General features: G+C 50.1%; 1 protein-coding gene across 2 annotated transcripts in view; it reads right to left on the bottom strand.

Annotated features, from left to right (window-relative positions):
• SLC25A22 (solute carrier family 25 member 22) overlaps positions 1-23153 on the bottom strand; it is a 52216-nt gene that overhangs the window by 19538 nt on the left and 9525 nt on the right. Inside the window, exons 1-4 of one of the 2 annotated variants that reach the window (XM_054197652.1) lie at positions 15295-15517; positions 9826-9941; positions 4433-4558; positions 1019-1074 (exon numbers count right to left, since the gene is read on the bottom strand). In XM_054197652.1, the coding sequence (XP_054053627.1) occupies positions 1019-1074; positions 4433-4558; positions 9826-9845 (202 nt within the window). In that variant the 5' untranslated portion in view covers positions 9846-9941; positions 15295-15517. Of the gene's footprint in view, positions 1-1018; positions 1075-4432; positions 4559-9825; positions 9942-15294; positions 15518-23153 lie in introns of those variants that run through there. The other variant, XM_054197653.1, reaches the window with a different exon arrangement.

Below are 23153 nucleotides of genomic sequence, written 5' to 3'. Positions count from 1 at the left end.
GGCGCCAGCATCTCCGGACTCCCACTTGAAAAAACAGAGCAAGGACTCACATAATCAAAACAGTACTTCAGTCAGGCTTTATCAGTGAATGAGTGCCACAAAGAATGCTATCTGAACGTCTCAGAGATAAAAACTGCATATTCAGGCAATTGAATACCAGTATATAAAATGTATCAGAGTTCAGTGTCAACTAAGCCAGTGGGATTGTGCTGAAAGCCAAAAAGGTATTCCACTCTGCTACGAGTAAAGTCAGAATTTGGCCTGCTGTTCCCCTCTCCTCAAAATCTTTAAAAAACTTTCAAGGATTTTGTGTTTAAACTAGAAAAGGTGTAATGTCAATTGAGGAACTCATTGCTGCATCAGACAGCCTAAGCCAAGGAGCCAGGAGATTTCTTGCACATTAGCAGACAAAGACCAAACAGCTGAAGCTCCACCACGAGCCCACCTCCGATTTTCTTGCCACCCCAAAGAAGTTTTTTTCTGGGGGCAGGTTACTTTTCCATTTTTTTTTTAATTGCACCTTGTCTTAATACTTGAACAGAGCACTCAGGCACACTTGAGAGACAGCTAGTTTTGGAGACAAGCTACTAACTAAATGGGACAGCAGGCCTGACTACGTTGGTGGTGGGCTTTGACATAAATTCAGTCATCAACACCAAAGTAAGACACTTCAAAAGGTTTGCTACTGCCTCTCTGACAAAAGTTACAGTGCTCAAGCTGGGAAACACACACATACGGTCCTGAAACAGAGTCCATCAGCTTCATCAGATGAACTTCAGTAAACAGTAAGGTTTAACACCAAAACAGCCATGGGGAGGACTCAAGCTCTCAATGGCAGAGAGCTGAGCAGACACCTGGTGTGGAGGAGTTTATTTTCAGAAACAGCTGCATCTTTCAACATCTTAGGGTATCGCTAGGTTATTGCTTTATATGACAGAAAATATTGGCTTTTCCTCCCACTTACGCACCAGTGCTTCCAACGCAAAAGCTGCGCTGTGCCTGACTCAGCTTTACTTACCTCTGTACATGCCAAAGTAACCTTCCGACCGAATTGTTTTAATGAGGCAGTCAGACCTGCAAACAAAACAGAGAGAGATAAACCACAGGAGCTCAAAGGTGGGCGAGAGCAGAGAAAAAACAAAACAAATCTCTTGGAGTGGTTTTCATTTACGACCTGTCAGCAAAACCCTGAGCTGAGAAGGTCAGCCATTGAATGCACCATTGTTCAGGCCTGAGTCCAGTTTCAGCCCTTAATACACAGGGGCTTTGAAACCCCCAGCTCACCCCGCACGCGCTGTCTGCTTTCTAGCAACACAAAAAGGAAAAGTGTCACTGCAAGGGCTGTTTATCCAGGGTGCCCTGTGGCAAACATGCATGAGATGCTCTAACAAGCAGATCCTGATGCGCTTATTTTTATTTCCCTTCCAGAACTGGATTTAAAGGGGGCCAAACCCCCGACACTGACTTGCTTGACTTACTCTGTGAAATTCGACACAAGGCACATAAACACTAGATGACCTGAACACTCGGTCATCTGTGACCTCCCACGCAGATTAAAGCACTTATTTTTAACACATCGGGTCCCACAGCAGGCAATGAGCACTCAGGCTCTTGCCCTGGGAAGAGTGCGGCAGGGTGCCATGGAGGCCCGCTCCAAGGGGAAAACTGTCACCTCCTTTTTTTCAACTACATTTACTGCAAATCGGAAAACTGTGCAGGGTGCCGGAATTGTCCAAAGCCTTTCAAAGGCACAGACACACACCTAACAAATCCAGAGCGGCAGTTCAGGAAGGCAGTGCAGATCCCCTGGCAGAGTTTCCCTCTCTGGACTGAAGGTTGCTTTGGGGTCTTTGGGAAGGGACAGGTACTTGCCATGGCCACAGGGGAAGGGAGAGGTGGACATGTACGCATGCATACATAATTAAGGAACAAAAGGCTCTTTTAAGTAGTAATAACGGAAGCATAGCTGGAAAACAAGAATACATTTCTAAGAGATTTGGCAACACAAGAAGTAAACTTCATCTCCACTCTGTAGTAGGGCTGAGGCGGGAGAGAAGGAAACAGAGAGTTCCCTCGAGGGCTTTATGGCCCTACTTGGGTCAAGACTGTTCTAGGGTACCCTGCGTTATTTGTGAAGAGCCCATCCTGCATTGCTGCCAGTCACAGCAGCAAGTTTCCCCTCTCTGCTGGGACCCCCTGCATCTTTTGGGACTCCGTCTTTCACGCACCCCACCCCAGCTCCTGCAGCTTGCACACACTCATCTTGTTCTTGGGAGCAGCCCCCCCAACACATTTGCAAGCCTCAGAAATCCTGGGATACCTTTCTCTTATCACTTCCATCAAGCTCTTCCACCACAATACTGGAAGCAAGGCATTTCCCCCGAGCCAGCTGTGCTGCTTTGAATAAGCCACAGCAGAGGGGAGCAGGAAGAGCTGCTCCCCACCACACTCTGCTGCCTCACCTTAAGGCTTACACGTCACTCCCAGCCCCCCGAGTTGCAGCAGAGAGAGACTGAGCCAAGGCCATGCCCAGCTCCCTTCTCTCCCTGGAAAACAGAAACCAACAGCCAACTAAAGTTATAGATAACACACCCAGAGCAGCACAGCCCAAAAGCCCAGCTCTCTCCAGCCCCCAGGGCTGCTCCAAAGTGTCTCTGGCTCTTTCAAGGGAAAGGCTCCCCTGACGCCAAAGGTCTCTCAAGCTGAGCAGAAGCAAGGCATGCTGTCTTAAAGCAAGACAGCCAAGATTTTACATGAACTTGCTCCCCCTGAACTGGAGAGCTCAGACAAGCCCTCCCAAATCCCTAGCTAACCTAACGGTGTCTCTGAAGACATGCTCCGTGCATGGTAACAGCACCCTCTTAGTGCCTTTCCCTTCCTTAGGTAGGACACAGGATGGCCTGATGTTATCTAGAGGATGCATTATCCCCATTACTTCCTTGTCCCTGCTGGTCCCTCGGCCCCTAAAAGACCCTTTCACTTATCCCCACCAGCCCAAGCTCGCTTTGCCTACAGATGCTGCCAATGCCAGAGGACCACCTCCAGCATTACTCGCTCACATCCAGGCTTTGTCTCAGACTCTTAGGAGGAGCCAGCTCAAATATACAGGGTAAATCCTGTGTATTCATTAACAGCGTCTCGTCAACAACTCCTGGCTATGGAGTAGATCTGCACTCAACTGCTGGATGTTAAAAGCCTCTCCTGCTGAGCCCCACTCCAGAGAGGAGGCATCCTGGCATGCGCTCCCAAGGGGAGCCTACAAATCCTCTATCCTGGCCAAACTCCTGTTGTTGTCACCTATCACGTCAGGGGGAGGACTGATCCTCAGGGAGGAGAAGCAATCTGCAGCAGGAGCAGGGCACAACAAAAAGGAGAGGCAAGGCGACACGGGAGGCCACGTCCTGCCAGCACGCCTGGGCACACAAACAACGCAGGGAGCAGAGAGCGCTGTAACTGTCAAGGGTAGCACCAGTCTGACACGGCACGTCAGAGCCTATAACCGAAGCATAACCTCATGCATAATTACATGCCATCAGCTAGAGCAAGGAGGCCCGGAGACTAAAAACATCAACATACAGTGCATTTCCTTCCTATCCCTCTCTGCCTCAAATTCTCCTCGTCAGGAAAGAGGAAAATATTGGTGTGGAGGAGCAGGTAACACTACTTCTGAACAAAGCATCAGGAGGACAGGACATACATCATGAGTCCCAGTCCCTTCTCCCCCCTCGATGACACCAGTACTTTTGGAAAACTAAGGCCTGACTCCAGTTCCTAGGATAAAGCATCTTGTGCCGAGTGTGGTGCACCTTCTTACAGCAGATACACAGCCCTAAGCATCCCACACAAACGCCAGGTGAATTTGGTGGGCTAGATACATTCACACCTTCTTTTCCTACAGCCTGCAGCACTTGATTCTTTTGGACGTAGGACTGCTGGGGTAACTACAGCATATGTCAACCTGTGATCCATCAAAAGGTCTGCATGCAGTGCTCTAGACAGGGAATGGGTGGCTTCTTCCTCTTTTTAAAACTGACATAGCAAAGGAAAGGATAGTAACCTCCAATATGAGAGTCGTGGAAAGAGAAGAGAGGTAGAAATTCCCTCATGCACCTGATTGTGGCCCAGCAGAGAACCGAATGGGGCTCCTTGTGTTTTGGTCCTGAGCCCTGACAGCAGCAAACATGCTGCTCCCAAGCAAGGGATGCAAACAGATGTTCCCTCTGCAGAGATCTTGCCTGCTGGGCTCAGCAGCCTGAATAGCTGCTTTATTCACTTTATCTGCTGTAGCACAGCTTGGCTCAAGATCGTCCCCTGGCTTTCTTGCGGACAGCCCAGTTGCTAGAAATGCTGAACACTCCTGAAAGACGTAAGAAAGTGGAAGGACTCCCTGCTGAAAGCCCCAGGGGATGTTGCCCGTGCAGGTGCTACTCACATGCTGGTGTACATCCGCTGGCCATTCTGCTGGTTCTGCAGGCGTGTTTTTGCCAGGTCAATGGGAAATACACAGGTGACCCCGATCAGCCCAGCTATACCACCATTGATCAGCTTGGCAGGTAAACTGTAAGGGGACAAGATGCAGAGAAACAGATGTCTTAGCACTGGGATAACGTCAGTGGAGAGAAAGAGGAAAGAATGGAGCTCTTTCGCATGACCAAAGTTAACACATCGCTGTGCAACAAGGCTGTCACCCCCCAGCATGAACGGAGCTCTGCCTCAAGGCAAAGCTTGGCCCTTGCTGTACAGAGGGCGGGGGAGGAGAAAGCAGCACAAAGCATCAGGAAAAAACACTGATGAGTGGAGTGGAGCCAAACAGCTAAGCCACACATCACTAAGAGCAAGGAAAAACCCTCTTTCCAGGACCCCAAGGGCTTCTGTTGTCCCTAGAGGAGCAAAGACAGAGTGCTGGACCATCTACCACATGGACGGTTAGGGCCTGATGGTATTTAAGCCAGCAGGTTTACTAGCAAATGCTTTTCAGCACTGCAATCAGATATGCATCTAATGAGAGGTTCGTGACACATCAGCTGCTACCATCATGTGGGAACAAGCCCAGCAGAAGTGCCCAGCTGGCGAGCAGACAACTGCAGTTCCAGGAAACTGTTTCCAGACCCACTGCCGGGGGCGTGGGGAACACACACAAACCAACAGCCTGGCAAAACCACTGGACTGGCAGCCTGCATGGCTGCAGATACAGAGACGTGAGCTCATACCTCTCAGGGAAATCAAAACCTGGCTGGCTCATGTGCTTCCAAAACACAGGGCTTTTTCCACTCACCTTTGTGTTCCCACAGGGAATTCTTGCAAGTGGTGCTGAGTGAAAGCCAGCTCAGCTAAACGTGGGTTCCCGGAAAATTCAATTATGAAAAATGTCCAGCACTTATGTGCTTGATAAACCACCACACAGAGACAAAGGAACCCCGTTTGAGTCATCTCCCTCCAATAAAGCACAGGATATGGCTCTCTGAACACAGGATGTGTCGGATATTAAACTGACAGCTGACAGCAGTCCTAGATTGCAGCTGGGTGAGCTGGCAAGGCCAAGTCCTCCCACAAGGGGAACAGGCACGCTGTCTTTCATGATGGTGACGTAACGCTCTGGATGGGGGCACAGACTGCATTACCCACTGGAAGTAGCAGCGGTGAGGCTGGCCATGGCATGGTCAAGTGAAGCTCTGCAAACACATTCACCCCCAGCAGCATCATAGAGCATTCTGCCAGTATGCCCCCCTACTGGAGGGGCAATTGCAGAGAGGATCAGTAAGCTCCCATGCTGAAAGAGCTGCCTCTCAGCTCCAGGCTTGAGGGAAAGGCAGGATATGGAGACTCAGGGTTTCAACTTGAGGTCTCCCTAGGGGAAGCAGATAAAAGAGGGATGGAAAAAAAATTTTAAGAGTCTGTCCACAAATGCTAAGCAAACTCCTTTCAGCCTCTGCTCTCCTGCAGCCAGAGCTCCTTCCTCCTCAACACCTGCACCGATACAACACACACACACAGCCCCAGGGCTGGCACAGCTGAAAGAAGAGGTGCCAAGGACAGGCAGACCGACCTGACCTCAGCCCACATCCCCAAACAAGACAGTGCTGACCAAGATTAAAACACATTAAGAAGGCAGGCCCAAATCAATGGATGAGCTCAGCGCAGGGCCAGACTGCAAGATCTCACCAGCTCAAGACTGTTGCCTCAAGGATCTTTGCACTACAGTCTGAGGAGGGAACGAATAGGTTTATGGGCAAACTCCTATGCTCAACTTGTTCTCAGGACATGGGAAAATTTCAAACAGCAAGATTCACATCATGGCACTCTCCTTATTTAACCAATAGTCACACTGAAAGAGGAGGTTAGAGACCAGATAAAAGCTGGTCTCTAACCTGGTGTCAAGATGGAGGCACCACTGGGAAGGAGGGTGTTTCAAGACAGGATCGCATCATCCTCCCCAAATTCAGCTCGGAAATCACTGCTGGCAGGTCACAGACTGCAAGGCACAACCCCTTCCCGGCTTCAGCACTGTCATCGCTTCTCTAAGTGTCCTGAAACACCCAGGGCAGGCAGACACTTGCCTCTCTCAACCTGTTCCAACAGTGAAATCATCACAGGGTTTACATCAGGTGGGACTGAGAGACAGACACGTGGCAAACATCTTGCCTGCTGGCACCACAAGTGCAAAAGATTCCCCAATTTCAGCACAGACCCCAGCAATAAAGGGGAATAGTCTGATGTGCCTGGGCAAGCCAAAAATTTGGGCAACATCAGCTGCAGAGAGTTTGTCATTCTGTGGGTGAGAAACCGTTACTCAACACCCCATCACACCTGAACCCAACCAGGTTCGCCCATGCGTGCTGCAGAGGAAGACTAGTACAGACAGACTATGCGGCACTATTCGGCGAGACACGGAGATCAAGTTCCAGGTGCACTGCTGCAGAAATGCAATGCCCTTGATCTCACCTTGCCACAAAATACTGCTGTGGATTCTAGTCTTTTGGTATCAATCTCATTTTGCAAAGGGATGACAGATGCACACTGCAAGGGAGGAGGGGTTTGGGACTTGGCTGCCTGTGACCGCTGCAGACTTGTGGTCACATAGATGGGAGAGATGACCTAAGTGGGAGAGGTGAGGGATTTGGGGCACAGAGAAGAACCTGAGACAGAGGGCACTGCACCTGAATCAAGAGCTTTTTCCCTTATGACTAAGTCATCCTGCTTTTCACCTCAGTGCTCTCGTATAGAATGAGAATCCGCTGTGCCTAGTCTCTCTGTCCTCTTTAGCTTCTGCATGGTGGATAAGGGAAGAGCAACTGATATCATCTACTTGGACTTGTGCAAAGCATTTGACACTGTCCCACACGACAACCTTGTCTCTAAATTGGAGAGACACGGACTTGATGGATGGACCACTAGGTGGATAAGGAATTGGCTGGATGTCCGCACTCAAAGAGTTTTGGTCAACAGCTCAATGTCCAAGTGGAGACCAGTGACGAGTGGTGTTTCTCAGTGGTCAGAACTGGGACTGGCACTGTTTAATGTCTTTGTCAGTGACACGGACAGTGGGACTGAGTACCCCTCAACAAGTTGGCCGACAACACCAAGCTGTATGGAGCAGTCGACACACTGGAGGGAAGGGATGCCATCCAGAGGGACCTGGACAAGCTTGAGATGTGGGCCTATGCAAACCTCGTGAAGTTCAACAAGGCCAAGTGCAAGGTCCTGCATGTAGGTCAGGGCTATCCCAAGCACAAATACAGTCTGGGTGGAGAATGGATTGAGAGCAGCCCAGAGGAGGAGGAGTCGGGTGTGATGAGAAGCTCAACATGAGCCAGCAATGTGTGCTTGCAGCCCAGAAGGTCAACCATATCCTGGGCTGCGTCAAAAGAAGTGCGGCCAGCTGGTCAAGGGAGGTGATTCTGCCCTTCTGCTCTGCTCTGGTGAGACCCCACCTGGAGTATTGCATCCAGCTCTGGGACCCCCCAACATAAGAAGGACATGGACCTGTTGGAGCGAGTCCAGAGGAGGGCCGTGAAGATGATCAGGGGGCTGGAACACCTCTCCTATGAAGACAGGCTGAGAGAGTTGGCATCCAGGGAGACCTTACAGCAGCCTTCCAGTACTTGTAGGGGGCCTACAGGAAAGGTGGCGAAGGACTCTTTATCAGGGAGTGTAGCAATAGGATGAGGGGTAACGGTTTTAAACTGCAAGAGGGTAGATTTAGATTAGACATTAGGAAGAAATTCTTTACTGTGAGGGCGGTGAGACAGTGGAGCAGGTTGCCCAGAGAAGTTGTGGATGCCCCATCCCTGGAAGTGTTCAAGGCCAGGCTGGATGAGGCTTTGAGCAATCCGGTCTAGTGGAAGGTGTCCCTGCCCATGGCAGGGGGGTTGGAACTAGATGATCTTTATGGTCCCTTTCAACCCAAACAATTCTATGATTCTATGCACAGCTACTGACTCTCACTGTCTAGGTGCACAGGGCTCAGTGAAACTGAGACAACACAGGCCAGCATACAAATTTGCCATTTGTTCAGTTTAACACAAGAAGGGATATAAAGGCATCCCAGTGCTCCTCCTCAGGCCTTTTAACTAGTCCCTGTAGCCAGTAAACTCCTGTTCACATTGCCAAGAGCACATCAGGCTGGGGGAGATCTCAGGGGACGGGTCTCCCCTTCCTTCAAAATACCAAGCTTCGAATGGCCATGGACATCTGGCCCTTTTGCTCTGCTGAGGCTATCAGAGACATACACCCGTCAAGCTCCATGGAGGTGAATCTCAGCGTGTCCTTCATGGGCGTAAGAGAAGAGTGCCAAGTGCTCTCCAAATTGGGTGACTGACGATGGTCAAATCTAGGCACTTAAACACTCCACAATGTTGTCTTGTTATCAGTGCAGCTCAGGACTGTTTTGATTTGCAGAAGGCAGGCACACAGGAAGATAACCTAATCATGTCAAATGCTAAGAAGGGGCAGCCCTTTTGCCTGCAGCATTCAGGCATTGCCAAGCTCAGGCCCTCTGTCACCAGGTTTCATTCACCCACTGACTCCTCCTGTCCTGAGCTGGTACCTTGGACAAGTAGATGTTAGAAGAGGACCACAAGAAACCACCCTATGGGAATCCCACCGCATGCAGGAGTCATTTATCTGGGGCAACTTCACAAGCAGCAGAAAGTTAAACCCACATGCAGGACTGTGCAGATCCATCTGACGCAGCTCTTAGGAAGTTAAGGGTACAACTGTATCTTTCCAGAAAACGCATCCCTATTCATTTCCAGGGAGGAATCAAATCCAGACTTTGCATATGCCAGGACCAACACTCTTAAGTTCCTGCTGTGCACTTAAGTGTCACTAATTATTGTTGGTACTTTATGTTCCTGCAATCACTCAAGCATCGATTGGCTTTAGAAGAAAGGCACAAGGCTGCATCTATGTGGACTTTGTAATTACAAGCACTGCATCCTTGGCTGGTCAAGGAGCTGGCTTTGCTCCCTTAATGTCAGCAAGCTGAAGTCAGCAGGTTGAGCTGACCTTTGAAAGGGGAAGCAAAAAGGAACAGACTCAGGAAGGGTAAAAAAAACAGATGTCAGAAAGAAAAAGGCAGTGAGGAAAAAAGAACTGAAGAAAGCAGAGATGTGACAACATGGCAAAGACAGAAAATAACAGAAGGTTGAAAAAAAGCAGGTAAGAAGGGAGAAGAGAAGGAATAAGAACTGTTTAAGACCAAAAGAGATGATCACGTGATTTCCTCCAGCCTCCTGTATCACAAAAGGGATTAAGGCTTTGAAAGACTTCAAAAGAAAAATTTGAAAGCACAACTAACAGCTCAAAAATTTTTTAAAAAGTTACCTGATCTGTTTATCAGCCATTTAATTCAAACTTGATCTTGTTAAGAAATGAATCTGCTCCTTCAAATCGTTCCTTAATTTCTTTTTCAGTGACTTCTTTCTCTCTTCAGTTTCTTCCTGGGAAAGGAGAGAAAGACACCAAGGAGACAAAGTTGAGACACATACTCTTCCTGTTGCTCAGGTCCTACTGGGCAGGCTGCAGCGTGGGACCAGCCAAGGAATGAGTGACTTAAGGGAGCACCTGGTCTCCTCAAAGAGAAGACTGAGCTTCAGAGAAAGCCTTATAAACATGTGTTTGTGTATAATATACAAAATATAAATATACAAGCAGGTATAGAGGGAAGAGCTGCCAGACTCATCATGCTCCAGCAGCACATGAGGAAGGGCCAGGCAGCGCACAAGCTCTGCCCAGCATCCCACACAGCAGTGCCCATCACCAGCTCTCTTGAACTCCAGGGAGCGTTTCACACTACACTATGTGGATCTCCAACCCTCTGCAGGTCCACCCAGCCACCCCAAGACAATCACGTGTCATTGCAAGACCCATTCAGCACCTCCCTCCAACAACTAAGTGCTGTTTCTAAAGGACAGTCTTCAAAAAACTGCTCCTCCAGTGGTTACAATTCTTCCTCTATTTCCCAGTCCAAAAGGACAGTCCATGCTCAGTCTCGTGCCAACACTGTCTTTTAAGTAGCGCCTCTTCCTCTCCAAGCTATTGATGTGACTTTGCCCTTTGGACCACTCCTTTCAGCAGGAGTGCCTACTGGCACAGCACTGAAGCTCCAAGTCCGCAGGCAACAGTTCTCTCTAAGACTCCTAATTGCTACTGTTTAACGAGAGCTGGTAGAAGCCACCACACAAAAAAATCTGGAAACGGGAGAAAATTTCAGAAGCGGCCACAACCTTCAGCTTTCTGGAGGTGTCCTTGTCGTCTCCTTACCTCCAACCTGGGAATCAGGTGCCCCATGCTTTTCATCAAGCATCTCAGCAGCACTCAGCCACTCTCCTCCCTCTCACCTTCCAGCTGCTACCTAGGTGGCAAGCCAGAAGTGTAGGAGATATCTTTGCCCTTTGCCTCTGGAATGAAATTTGCCCCTTAATTGCAGATTTCCTAAGCCACACAGAATCTCACATCCAACAAGGTATCTTTCAGGCTGACATTTCTGCTCTGGAGATACAGCCTGAGGGCCAGAGGTGTTCCTGAGAATAAAAGGTCCCTGAAAGTGTAAAGAGCTGGTGATGGTGCAAACAAGTATGGGAAAGGGAAGGGGTGAGGTTACACACGTTCAGCACTGGCCTGCTCCCCTCCCTGTTGCACCAAGTGCCAAGGACAGGGCAGCATGAAAGCATTTGCACAGTCCCATGCTTGGATGACGAGACTAAAACTGCCTTTTCTGGAGTCCCACATTCAGCCAAAGCCAGGAGAGACCAGCACATAAAGCTCACTGAGGAAAGAGGCTCCTCTCCAAAACACCGCGCACAAACCTTACCCACTACACTAGACTATTGTACCTCCCATCCCTTCCATAATCCCACTTCAGACAGGTTACCTGTTTTCAACTAATCCATGGAAGCGGACCTTAAAAATGCCCAGATCAGCTAAGTCTGCACTTTCTGAGTGAAAATCGCTTACACCTTTTGCTGCACATCCAGAGAGTAGTTTGTTCCAGGTTAATCTAATTCTCTATCAATTTAACAAGAATAAGACCAAAATATAAATATAGAGGGAGACCAGTCGCCGAAAGCCTGTAACCCTGGCATAAATAAGCCCTGAACCATGAAAACTCACTTGATAACATCTATACCCTCAACAGGATATTTGTGTTTATTGAGGCAGCAGCTCTGAAAAAATACATGCACCGAGCAGTCCTGACACCCTGCTCCAAGCCCTGGCAAACCTCCCCATTGTTGCCCCTGTTGCACCCTTCCCCGTGGAAGGGCATCCAGAAAGTCAGGCACTCATCGCAAAGGACAATGTGAGAGAAGACAGCGGGGCTGCTCATATTCACCACTGACAGGTAGCGGGAGACCAAGATGGACACACAAATGTACCACAGGACTGTCTCTTACCTGCTAACACAAGTAGGGTGATGAGAGTGGGAAAATACGCTACCGCATCAAGAGGTACTTGGGACAGCTGAGTTTAGCTCTCTCCTCTCTTTTGACTCTTGGCTTCAGCTCTCCACCTGCTCAGTAACTGCGGACCCCTTCCCCGCTGTCTGACCCATCTGGAAAAATGCTGCTGGTCCCAGCAGGGAACAGATGTTCCTGCTGCAGCCACGCAGCAGGAAGAGGACAAAACAATCTTCCTGGGTTTAAAATTGGGCAAAGTTACAGGTTTCCTTGGTGCTGGCTGTAGAGCCAGCAAATGCCAGGACTAGTATCATCTCCCGTAACAAAAGCTACTCAACCCACGGATGAGCAAGGGGAAGCGAACAATGTGATCATTTTACAGCAGACACCAGCACTTGATAACTGTTTATACAGCACATGGCACAGCGGAGGCCTGAATGTCCGTGGCCAGGGGATTTTAATGCATTAAGGGATTTTAATGCACTGAAATGGAAAGCTTTTTTGAGCTCTCTTTGTTTAAACAGAGCTCCAGCGAATGACCATATGCAAAACAAACCCAAAGTCACTACAAAGTCTATCCGAGCACTTTGCTGTAATCCACAGAATTCCCTGAGTCCCTTAAAAGACGGTGAATGATGAAGACTCCAGTGCCCTGGCAAGGGAGTTCCTGGGGAAAGCCGGACCCCATTCCCTCCAAGGGCAGCAAAATAGCTGCTGCAGTCCTGCAGTGTGAGAGGAGGAAAAACACAGGCTGGGAAGAGAATGCCAGTAGTTTTATAGAATATTTAAAAAACAAACTCAGAACAACATTATGCATTTAACCCAGAAAGGAAAGAGATTAAATAAAGACCTAAGTCTATCTCCCCAGGAACACAGTGCTCTCAGGAGCCAAAAAATGCAGACAAAAGCAGGCAAGCAAAGCTTCTGCAGCCAAGCAGGTGTGTGGCTCCAGGGCTTCCTATGGGAGCAGTATCAGGCAGCAGGGCTTGCATCTTCCCAGGAAACCTCCCACCAGCACCTGCACTGGGGAAGCAGACAAGCCAGTAGCACCAAAAAGGTGCTGATGCCTCAGAAAAAGTCATCATATAGTTAAACTTCACAGCCAGGCAGACAATAGCGCTGCTGGAACTGGGAACCTGCATGGCACGAGGAGCAGAGGAGCCGGGTAAAAAACTGATAGCGTGTGGGCAGGGGAAGCAAGAGCTGCCAGAGACCCGCCTCAAAGCTGAAGAGGCAGAGCAGCCCTCACATAAGGCGGGGGGGGGTTCCTAAATTGAACATCCTGTAATTAAGAGAGCAAGAGGTGCACGGGCGATTAATTATGTGGTGTTAATTCCTTCCTAGAGTGCTATTAACACAGCTAGGCATGGATTAATGCCCCATTACTTGCACACTGGGACGTCCCTTCTACATTTATTAAAATGATCAAGCAAATTAGTTTCGGAGCAATGTGCACACCGCAGCACAGGGAATCACCTCAATGCTAGATGTAGAAGCAGTGCAAATGCCTGAAGCTCACGCTGCCACGCACAGATTGCCCAGGAGCCTCCTCAACACAGCTTCTCCCTTTTCCCAGCTCCCAAAATCCAGCTCCAGAGAGCGACAGAGCAGCCAGATTGGGGTACCACAATGCAAACCTAGCCAGCGTTGGATGTATCTGGTCCCCACAGCCTCAGCGACTGGCAAAATGGTGCTATTTTGCTTCCCTGCCCTGCCACACACACTCAGACTGTAAGGTTTTCTCCAGGATTGCCAACCCTTGCGTACTGCAGACCTGCTGTACTTCTGATCAGCCTGGGGCATGGGGCTTGACTCTTAACCTTTGGTTCTCACCTTATCACCTGAAGGAAAAGTGCTTATCAGAAAATCACAGCCCAACCTAGGGCATGAAGGGGAGCACACAGTTTCATCACATGCCACGTGTGCTGCCAGCAAGCTTGGATAGAGATACAGGCACCCAACACCTCCACAAGCCAAGACATCATGGGAGAAGGAACAGGTTAAGCTTACCCACACCTCTTTGACCACACTCGTAGCATTTATTGCCACCGCACTGCCCTATGGCTGTGGGTTGCCACCTCTACACCCAGATGCCACTGCTCTGCCCACAGTCTGACCCTGGTGGTCCCCACAGCTCAGCACCCTCCTTCTTACTCTGCTCTCCCTCTGCCAGCTGCTAGAGCCACTGCTGGCGTCCTCCAAGCCATCTGCAGGCTCCCAGTCCACCAGCTCCCCCAGTCCTGCCATCAGCCCCTCCACAGAGGCCGTCTTTTCCCCAGCCCTCCCATCTCCAGCCTCTCCCCTCCCCAGCAGCCCCACTCTGCAGCTGAGCGCAGCCCTCTTGGGTGCAGACTGTCGGACATGCCGATTTATCTGAGGGCACACAGGCTGCTGTTTTGACAGAAGACCTTTAGCAAACGTCAGCTGGCACTGCGGCCGAAGGAAACAAGCCCATCCTCTCCCTATGCCCGAACATGCGTTCCCATCCCCGTTTTCATGCCAGCGCAAACCTTTGTGCAGAGCAGTCAGGCAGGGATGAGGCAGAACTGGAGGCCAGCACATGCTAGAGCTGTCACTGAAAGCAAACATTCAGACTACAACCTTGACTTGAAAATAAACAGCAGAAGGGGAAGACAGGACTCCCTTCCACATATTTCCATTTGTCTTGGGAACAGACAAACTCAGCGCCCCAGCCAGAGAGGCCAACATCAAGAAGCAGGGCTCAGAGGGTGGGAGCATGGAGCAAAGCTGTGCCAGCATCCACTGTGTTGAGAGGACACAGCCATGCGACCTCTCACAGTCAGAGAAGGGGTGTGGGGGGGGAGCAAGCAGCAACTAGTACCTGCTAGGAGAGGAGAAACCCTTTGGGATCAGCACACTGCTTTCCTTCACAGTACAAAAGCATTTGACGGTGTGGACACCCTGCCAAGTTTTGCTAACGACTGAAGCAAAGCTGCCATCGCAACAATAAGGTTTAAGGAGTGCAAACTGAACGGCAAAAACTTTCTGAGAGAAGCTGCTTTCTAGATGCATGCTGGGCACAAAGCGCACAAGGGAGCGGGCACCAGGAAATCTACCTGGGGAGAAGCTGCCATCTTGGCTCTTGCCTGCTCAGGACATTTTGGGATAGAGGAGATAGAGGGAATCAGTAGCAGCATCATCTCTGCTGCCTGCTTGCCCCTAGGCTCTCAAAAGCAGGAACTGCTATGAATTTCCTTGCAGCACCAGGCAGGGCATTAGTCTCAATAAAACAAAGCAGCTCTCGAACAAGGCTGGTGGACACTCCCCCACAATCACAGACTGTCACCTCTCCAGCTGCGCAGTGGGACAGTGCAGCAGCCCCTTCCTACCCTTCTGACACCAGGCAGAAGCCCCGGGTCTGCAGACGCAAACTCACCTGCCTCACGGTCAGCACCCAACTGTCCCCGTACGATGCTGGGCTTTGAAAGCACCAAGCCCAGGGCAGGTCCCCCTCTTGCCTCAGGTGCAAAAAGGCCAAAGTCCCAGCGGGGAGGTGCCATGCCAGCTGCCTGCACCATTGGCTGCTCGCAGGCCCGTGGGGACAGGCTCAGTGGCACAGTGCCCACTCAGCTTGCAAGACAGCAGGGATGCTGAGCCCCAGCACACAGGGCGCTCGCTCCGCCTTCCTGATCCTGACAGCCCCCTGCAAGAGCCCTCAACTGCTGCAGCCCCATCTGTCCTCCACGACTTACCTCTGCCTTGTGCGGCTTCCCTCCCTCTGGCTGCTTGGGATGGGCGTCCTCAGGCACCCTCCTATCTACAGCCAAAAAGGCCAGAGCACATTCACAGTGAAAACAGTCAGGCTGGCACCCTTGCAAAACAGCAGGCAAACTTTGCCCTCATATCTGGCCTTCACACTCCTTGCAAACTGAGCTCAGTCTGGGAAGCCTTAACTTATTCACGCTGCGAGACCTTGTGATGGTAAAAGAACGCCTCTAAACATCTCCCTTATGCCACAAGGAAACAGGCAAGTTCCCTGGCAGCACAGAACAGTGCCCAGGCTGAGAGCACATTTTAGAAGCGTTTGGCTTTGCAAACACAGGTGGTGGCAGTACAGATTTACCTGTATGCCCACCAAGGGGAAAAAAAGGACCAAAAATCCTGATTAGCAGCAAAAGCTCCTGAGCTCTCATTCCAGGTCCATCGCTGACTTGCCCTTTACCTTCAGACAGGATTTCCAACCACAACTGTCAGTCTGAGGAACACCCTGCTCCCATGACAACATTCCAACTTAGGAAAAAACAAAAACAGTCCAACATCTTAGCAGAGGTACTTGCCCACCACATCCTTTACCCATCCAGATCAGTGTAGTTACCCATATTGTTGTGACAGGAGAGGAGCCACAACAGGCCCATGGTGGAAATATCACAGGGGACAACATGCAAGCCCCTGCAACTACAGCAATGTCCTATATTCTGGTACTGCATGCATAGTGTTGCAACTATCCTCTCCCCCGGGATTTATTTGAGATAACAGGAAATTCAGAGACCTCATTTACCTTCACACAATAGCAGTCGAGAAGACCAAACAGACAGCAAAGACTGGCCTTGGAAATGCAGCCACCTCCACCACTCTCCAAGGAGGGAGAGTGCTCAGCACTCAAGAGCTTCTTTTGAGTGGTCCAACCAACCCTCCCATCTCAGGGATAAAAGACCCACCATGTACTGGAGGCAGCTTTCTCTCCAGATCTGTCTGCTGGCCTCAGTCACCAGGGCCACGTCAATACAAAGCAAAAGAGTTACTGAAGACACCAGACAGACACTTTGCTGCACCCAGCAACCAGTCCCTCTGTCTGCTTGGCCTCAGCCACACCGGGAAAAGCCAATCTAGCTGCCAACTCCAAAGCAAGGATCAGAGCGAGTGGAGCAGCAGGTATTACTGGAAAGGAGGGGGGGGGGGGGGGGGGGGGGGGGAAAGAGTAGGGAAGGAAGTAGGGATCCTCCTGCCTCCAGGCAGTAGTAGCAGGAGGAACACACCCAATGTTCCAACGCTTTCCCCTCTGGGCTCTCCATCCCGCTGGAAGCGACAGGTTGGCCATTGACTCCTAGTACAACATCATGCAACTTTATCTGTTTTGCTGAGAAACCTTAAGCAATAAGTCCAGACAACAAGCATCTTCCATTACCTCTATGAGAGCTAAGCCTTGGAGAAAGGCCTCCAAAAAACACTGTAAGCAGCAAGAGCAGTGCCTTCCTGACTCGGAGAGCTTCTCCAGGCCAAACAACCAGCAACTTGCTTAGATTAGGGCAGAAGCTGTTTGCCCTGTTGCTTAACATGGAGGCCTCTTCTTGCATCAACATGATCTCTCTCCCAGACATGTCTCCTACCCCTCAGCTCTACTTCAGGGCAGCTCAGGAAACAAGAGTCCACTTCATAGTTCCTAACACCAGATCACCCTCCAGTTACCAGAGCGCATCCCACTTCAGTCAGACAGAAATGTTTGCAAAGGACAACTGTTCAATGCCAAGCCATCTGCATTCAAGTCAGACAGAAAGACTCGAGAAGCAGGCCTGTGATGATCTGGAACAAGTGTCAGATACGCCCTTTGACTTTGCATGTCTTGGGAAACTGCCATGCATCAAGAGCCGGAAAGTGAAGCTGGGCTTTGGTATCAGCACTGCAGGACAAGAGGCCCCAGTGGAGATCTGGGACCTGTTATTTTAGGGGCTGCACAGACCTTCAGTCAAGGACAGTCCCTGTCCTGGAGGTTTTGCTACTGAACTGCAAGACAAGTTGAGTGAGGACAGCCATTAAAAGGAGAAGTGACTCACGCAGGGCTCACACGGCAAGTCATGCTGTCCAAGATATTGGGGCTGCCAAATTGAAGGAACCAGAGGGAAGGTTTCAGCAGGACAAATGACCTTGCAGTCATCTCCCCAAGAACACATACCAGAGTCCTGCTCCACAGGAGGGCAATGCATTAAAACACTCCCTAAATGCAGTGCCTTCTCTCACAGGAGAGAGACAACAGGTCTAAAAGTGCTCACAGCACCCCAGGAAGACTGAAGGGAGAAAAGGAAACCCACAGGAGCTGTTGGCACTCTTCCCATCTCAACCCGCCTCCTCTCCAACTTCTCAAAAAGGCAATTGGGTCTAGTGGATGAGTCTCAAAAGACCAGGTTCCTCTGCTCTGCACAAATGCCACATCAAGCGTGCTACAGCCCCGCTTCTCTCTCATTCCTCTGAACATTTACAGCACAAGTAACAAGCCTCTAAATTACAAACTCGTGCTCAAAGGCAAACTCAGTCTTGTCTCTCCACGGCTTCTAAAGAAACATGGACCAAGAGGCATAGAAGCCAGAGGGCCAAAAAGCCTTTCCACACATCTCCTAACATAAAATCTTCAGTGATGTGGTGATATGAGGTCAGAGCACAGCCACAGCAGAAATTCAGGCCCAGCATTTTGCTTGAAAATAGCCTTTGGTCTGTAGAGACCTGCAAGTCCCTGCACCAACCCAAAGGGATCTGTAAAATGTAGCTACAGAACAACTAATCCATATGCAAATGCAACGAAATATATGTGTATATATATGTGTGAACTTCTAGAAAAAATTATTATTAAAATTAAATTTATAATGGCCTACATTATTTTGCAGCTGAAGAGCCAACAGTGAAAGCACAAGCTAACTGACAGATAGTAAAATTGTCCACACATGATCATGCTGATGCACAAGCAAGTTTGCAGCTTGGACATCTTTGGACAACATAAGCATGTGCTTATTACCAGTGATGCCTCCTTCCAAGTGCCACTTGAGAAACCACGTAGTCACACATTGAATTGGTGTGATTCTAACTGTTTTTAACCCACCTTCCTCTGGATCAGTTCTCCATACCAGTTTTTATGAAATTACAGCTTCAGAGACATGCAGCATTAGCTGGAGAAAGAGAACAGCTTCACTGAGAATTGAAGTCGGGCAGATGGGAGACAGCTGGGAAAACAAACAAGAACTTATACATAACGTTTCCTCTTCAATAATCTGTGGTGGTCAAGAAAAGGCAGAGCCAACTGACAGTGACAGACAGATCAACCCTTTGATCTGGAAGGACTTACCATTGAGAAACTAAATGGTGTAAATCCCTTGCTCAGGTGCTCTGTCAAGAGACCAGCAGATTAGAAGAAAGGTTCCCCCCTCACAATTTAAAATAATCACTGTCTACAAAACAGTAATTAAAAACAGCCAACCAAAAAGTCCAAGGGAAAGCGAGGGTTGGATTCTAGCTCATTTGGTAGGAATGAGGCATTGAGTTGAGGTCCTGGGGCATGAAAGGGACCATTCATTCTCCACCAGCAACAAAACCAGGGCTCCTGGCTCTCAGCAGACCGATCTCCTCTGTAAGAAAGGGGTACCAGTGGCCCTGCTGGGAGGCATAAGCGTCTCTTTGGGCCAAATTGCAGCAGTACCTCATTAGAGCAACACCCAAACACCCACAGAGCTGTTCCTGTTAGATGCCTTGAAGTGCGTCCTCCTGGGACGCAGAAGGGATGGACTGACAATGCAGGTCAGTGCTGTGCCTGCTGCGGACCCCCTGCTGAGAGCTGGCAGTCCTGGTGTTTCTCCGAGCACTGCATGCAGCCCCAGAAAAGGCTTTTTCTCCTTGAAAAGGGGGGAGGGGGATAAAAACTCTTTTTCTTTTGAAGAGAAAGAAAAACAAGCCACAAATCCAATCTTGTTTCCCCTACATCATGTTCTTCCAGACAGGTGTTGAGCAAGACGTGTGCCAGAAATAGCTCCAACTTCAGCTACTCCAGGGCTATAAATTAAGCTCCATCCCTTCCAGCCCAGCAACCAGCAAAGGGCCTGCAGAGCTGGCTCTGACACACGGCTGCTCCCGCAGCACAAGGGAAGACCAATGAAGCCACTGGGTTAAACACCATATCAAGGCTGCTCCTTCCTTCTCCAAGCTCATCCAAGCCAGTGAGCAGACAGAGAGAAGAGGGGAGGGGGGAGGGAGGGAAATCCTCACTGCCTAAAAAAGCTGGCCTGGAAAATGCCCCATCTCAGTGTGTGCCAGGCAGCCCGCAGCTCTGAGTCATCAGGCTGCTATGATCCTGCACAGAAAGCCTCCCACCCACCAAGCCAAGCAGTGTCCCTTCCTGCCCCTGAAGCAGAGAAAAGAAAAAAAGAGAAAAAAAAAAAATTACCGCCTCTGTCCAGCACCTGAGGTATCCCAGCAACCATTTCTCTTCCTGCAGACTTTTTCATTTTTTATTAATCTTTTCCCTGCAAGGCACCCATTCAGAGCTGCACATGGGTACCTCCATATCACCAGTACAGCGTATACCATCGCAGCTCCTCACCCCACCAGCCTTCATCCATGCGTTGGGCTGTCCCTGGAACAGGCTCTAAGGAAGGAAAAATAAACTTATCTGCTCCAACCTGCTGCAGACAGACTCATGTGCATCCCCTGTCACTCCACGGAGATCTCACAGAGACTTACTTTCCTACTGTGCCTCCCAGGAGGACCAGGTCCTCATCAGACTCAGGCCAGAAGAGCTCATCATTTCTGCTGGAGCCTGGGCACTTGGTCCCCCGCCAGCTGCAGTGAGAGGGCACATTATTACAAGCACACTGTCCAATTTCATGGGGTTTCCTTGCCCATCTGCCTGTAACAGCCTCATCTTCTCAATGATGCTCCTGCACAAGCTCATGATGACTGGGAACAGTTCAGGCCTTGACAGCTCAAGCTTACTTGGCAAGAGGGAGAAACAGCAAATAAGAACAGTAACGAGACGGAGTGGGAGCAGGCAGGCTACCTGCCTCTCACACCAACAGCTACTTGCAAACCTGACCAACCTGACCAAAACTGTGCAAGCCCATCAGCTGCTTTCCAGCACCACTCTTCTTGCTCTTCCTTCCAGATCACGCTCACCACAAAGAGCATGACCTGTGATTACTGCAGGAAGGGGAAGAAGAGAAGAAATGCAGGAAGCCTCCTTTGCACATGTAGTGATCTGAAGAGAGGCCCAAAAACGCTTAACTCACTAGTTTTAGAAGCAGTGCAGGACCTTACTATTTCACATGTTCTGCATGGAGAGAGACACGTACCACCATCCTGGGCTTGCAGGCTGCATCATGCCAGGGTGGTGGAGCACAAACTAGCATTCACACCCATAATCTGCATCTTCTGGGGGCGGGAGGAAGTGGTGGAAAGAATACCAAAAAACTGGTGGCAAGCATCCTGACAGCATCCCATGGGACCCAGCTAAGCTCTGTGCATGGCAAGACCCAGACCAGCAAAAGGGACTGAGGACCACAGCACTGCAAAGAATAAAATTTCTTGCAACTATTTTTTGTCCTTTCACAAGAAACCTGCCCTTTCGCAGTCTCAGTTTTGAGCAGTGCCAGAACACACCAGCCACTTCCTCTGCCCCAGGATTCACCAAGGGGAAACAGAGAAACCAAGGGGACAACAAAGCAAAATTGCTAACAGTACCTAGTTCATAACCCCATTAGAGCAGAGTTCAAGTGCGGGTTGCTAAAGTTTATTTCCGTATATTTCTGCCTCCCAGCCTGTGTCATATCACGCTGATTTATTCTATAGATCCTTTCCTACAGACAGTGTAGAGCATAGGAGATATCCAGGGCTGGCTGTTTAGCAAGCCTGCACTGAAAGCTTCCTTCTGTCTACTGAGCCTGCTGCTAATTCCCTTCACAGCTCTGCTCATTAACAAAAATACAACACAATAAAAAGAGAACCGCATACATATACACCTTGCCCAAATTCCCTCCATACTGGCTGATCCTGAGTCACCACCAGCGATTAACTGTTGCCACGCACTGAGGAGGACACGGTTATTAAATTAATAGGGGCTGCTTAACCTGGCTACAAATATACATGAGTTCTTTGTGCCTTAGTGAGCTAATAAGGCATGTGCTAATTACATTAATTCAAACAAGCCCAGCATGCCCTGAGGGCAAAGGGAGAGAAGAGCACATCAAACCCAGGCTCTTTCATAATAGCTGTGCGAGAGCGGAAAGTACTTGCCTTGACACGGCTTTCAGAGGAGAAGCATAGGAGCGCTGCGGCTTGCACCCTACTGCTCGCTCAGCCCAGCTGCCTGGTTAACATGCAAAAAGCCTTGCTCATTCACCCAGCCCTTGATGACGCGACAGACACGGGATCCCCTCTCCAAAGGGCCAGACCGCTTGTCCCTTCCTACCTCCATAGCCCAGAGCACATCACAAGCCTCAGGATGACACCCTGCTGCTTTGGGGCCATGAGCCTGGGACCCTGCAGGCAGCCCCTTTCCCACAGGGACCACATGGTACTGGCAGCCCCCAGCCATGGAGCAGCACCAGGGACTGCAATTCTCCCAGCACCCTGACACGTGCTGCTCCTCACACGGACCTGTCTCCTCCACATCCACAAAGGCAGCCAGAGACAGCTTGGCCGAACAGGCACCACACAGAAGTTGCAGTGTGAGCTCAACCCAACCGGCTCCCTAAACCTATCTGGCAATGGGGGCAAGCAGCGTCACCACGTGCCACCTCCCATGTCAAAACACAAACAGAGCCTTCAGAAACGGGAAGGGGAAGGGACAGCCTGTGGCAGAGAGGCGAAAGGACAGCAGGAAAGAGAGACACACAATCCCAGCAAGGTTCAGATACGCTCAGAGAGGAGCCTCCCCGTCTCTCCAGACCAAGGGTAACCAGATCCCTCACCTCTGCCACCCCTGGCAAGGAGCCTTCCTCAGCATCAGCTGGGCTCACACTAAGGGTGTCTGCTAGGCACTGCCACCACCTCCTGGAATGCAAGGGAGAGAGAGGAAGAGGAAGAAGAGAGGAAGTCGGTCGTATTTCTTTGCATCTCCAAGGACACGTGCTCACCAAGTGCTTTCTGAAAGTGCGCTTGTTCCTGTGAACACTAGGGGACTGTGCCAGAGCAAAGCAAAGGCATGGGGGTTTTTCCCCACGCTGTTCCCCACTTCTTCCTATACTATGTGCATCTGGCAGTATGCAGGGCCATTCCCAGGAGGCCTGAAAAGCAACCACCTTTCTCTGGCAGCAAGGGCTATGCCATGCAAATTGCAGGGTGTTTCAAAGACATGATGCTGACTCTCCCCCTCAAAAAGAGAATCTCCAATCGGGCACCAGGCCAGACCCAGGGCTGCAGAAGGGTAGCACAACAGGGTTTGTCCTGCACAGAGGCAGCAGTACAGGCTCGATGAAGTCTTGACAGCGGGTTGGCAGAGAAGATGCAAATATTTTCATGAAGGAAACCATACTAGGCATT

Source organism: Rissa tridactyla, chromosome 4 (assembly GCF_028500815.1).
Source record: "Rissa tridactyla isolate bRisTri1 chromosome 4, bRisTri1.patW.cur.20221130, whole genome shotgun sequence".
Taxonomy (NCBI): domain Eukaryota; kingdom Metazoa; phylum Chordata; class Aves; order Charadriiformes; family Laridae; genus Rissa; species Rissa tridactyla.
This window is presented reverse-complemented; position numbering and strand designations above follow the sequence as displayed.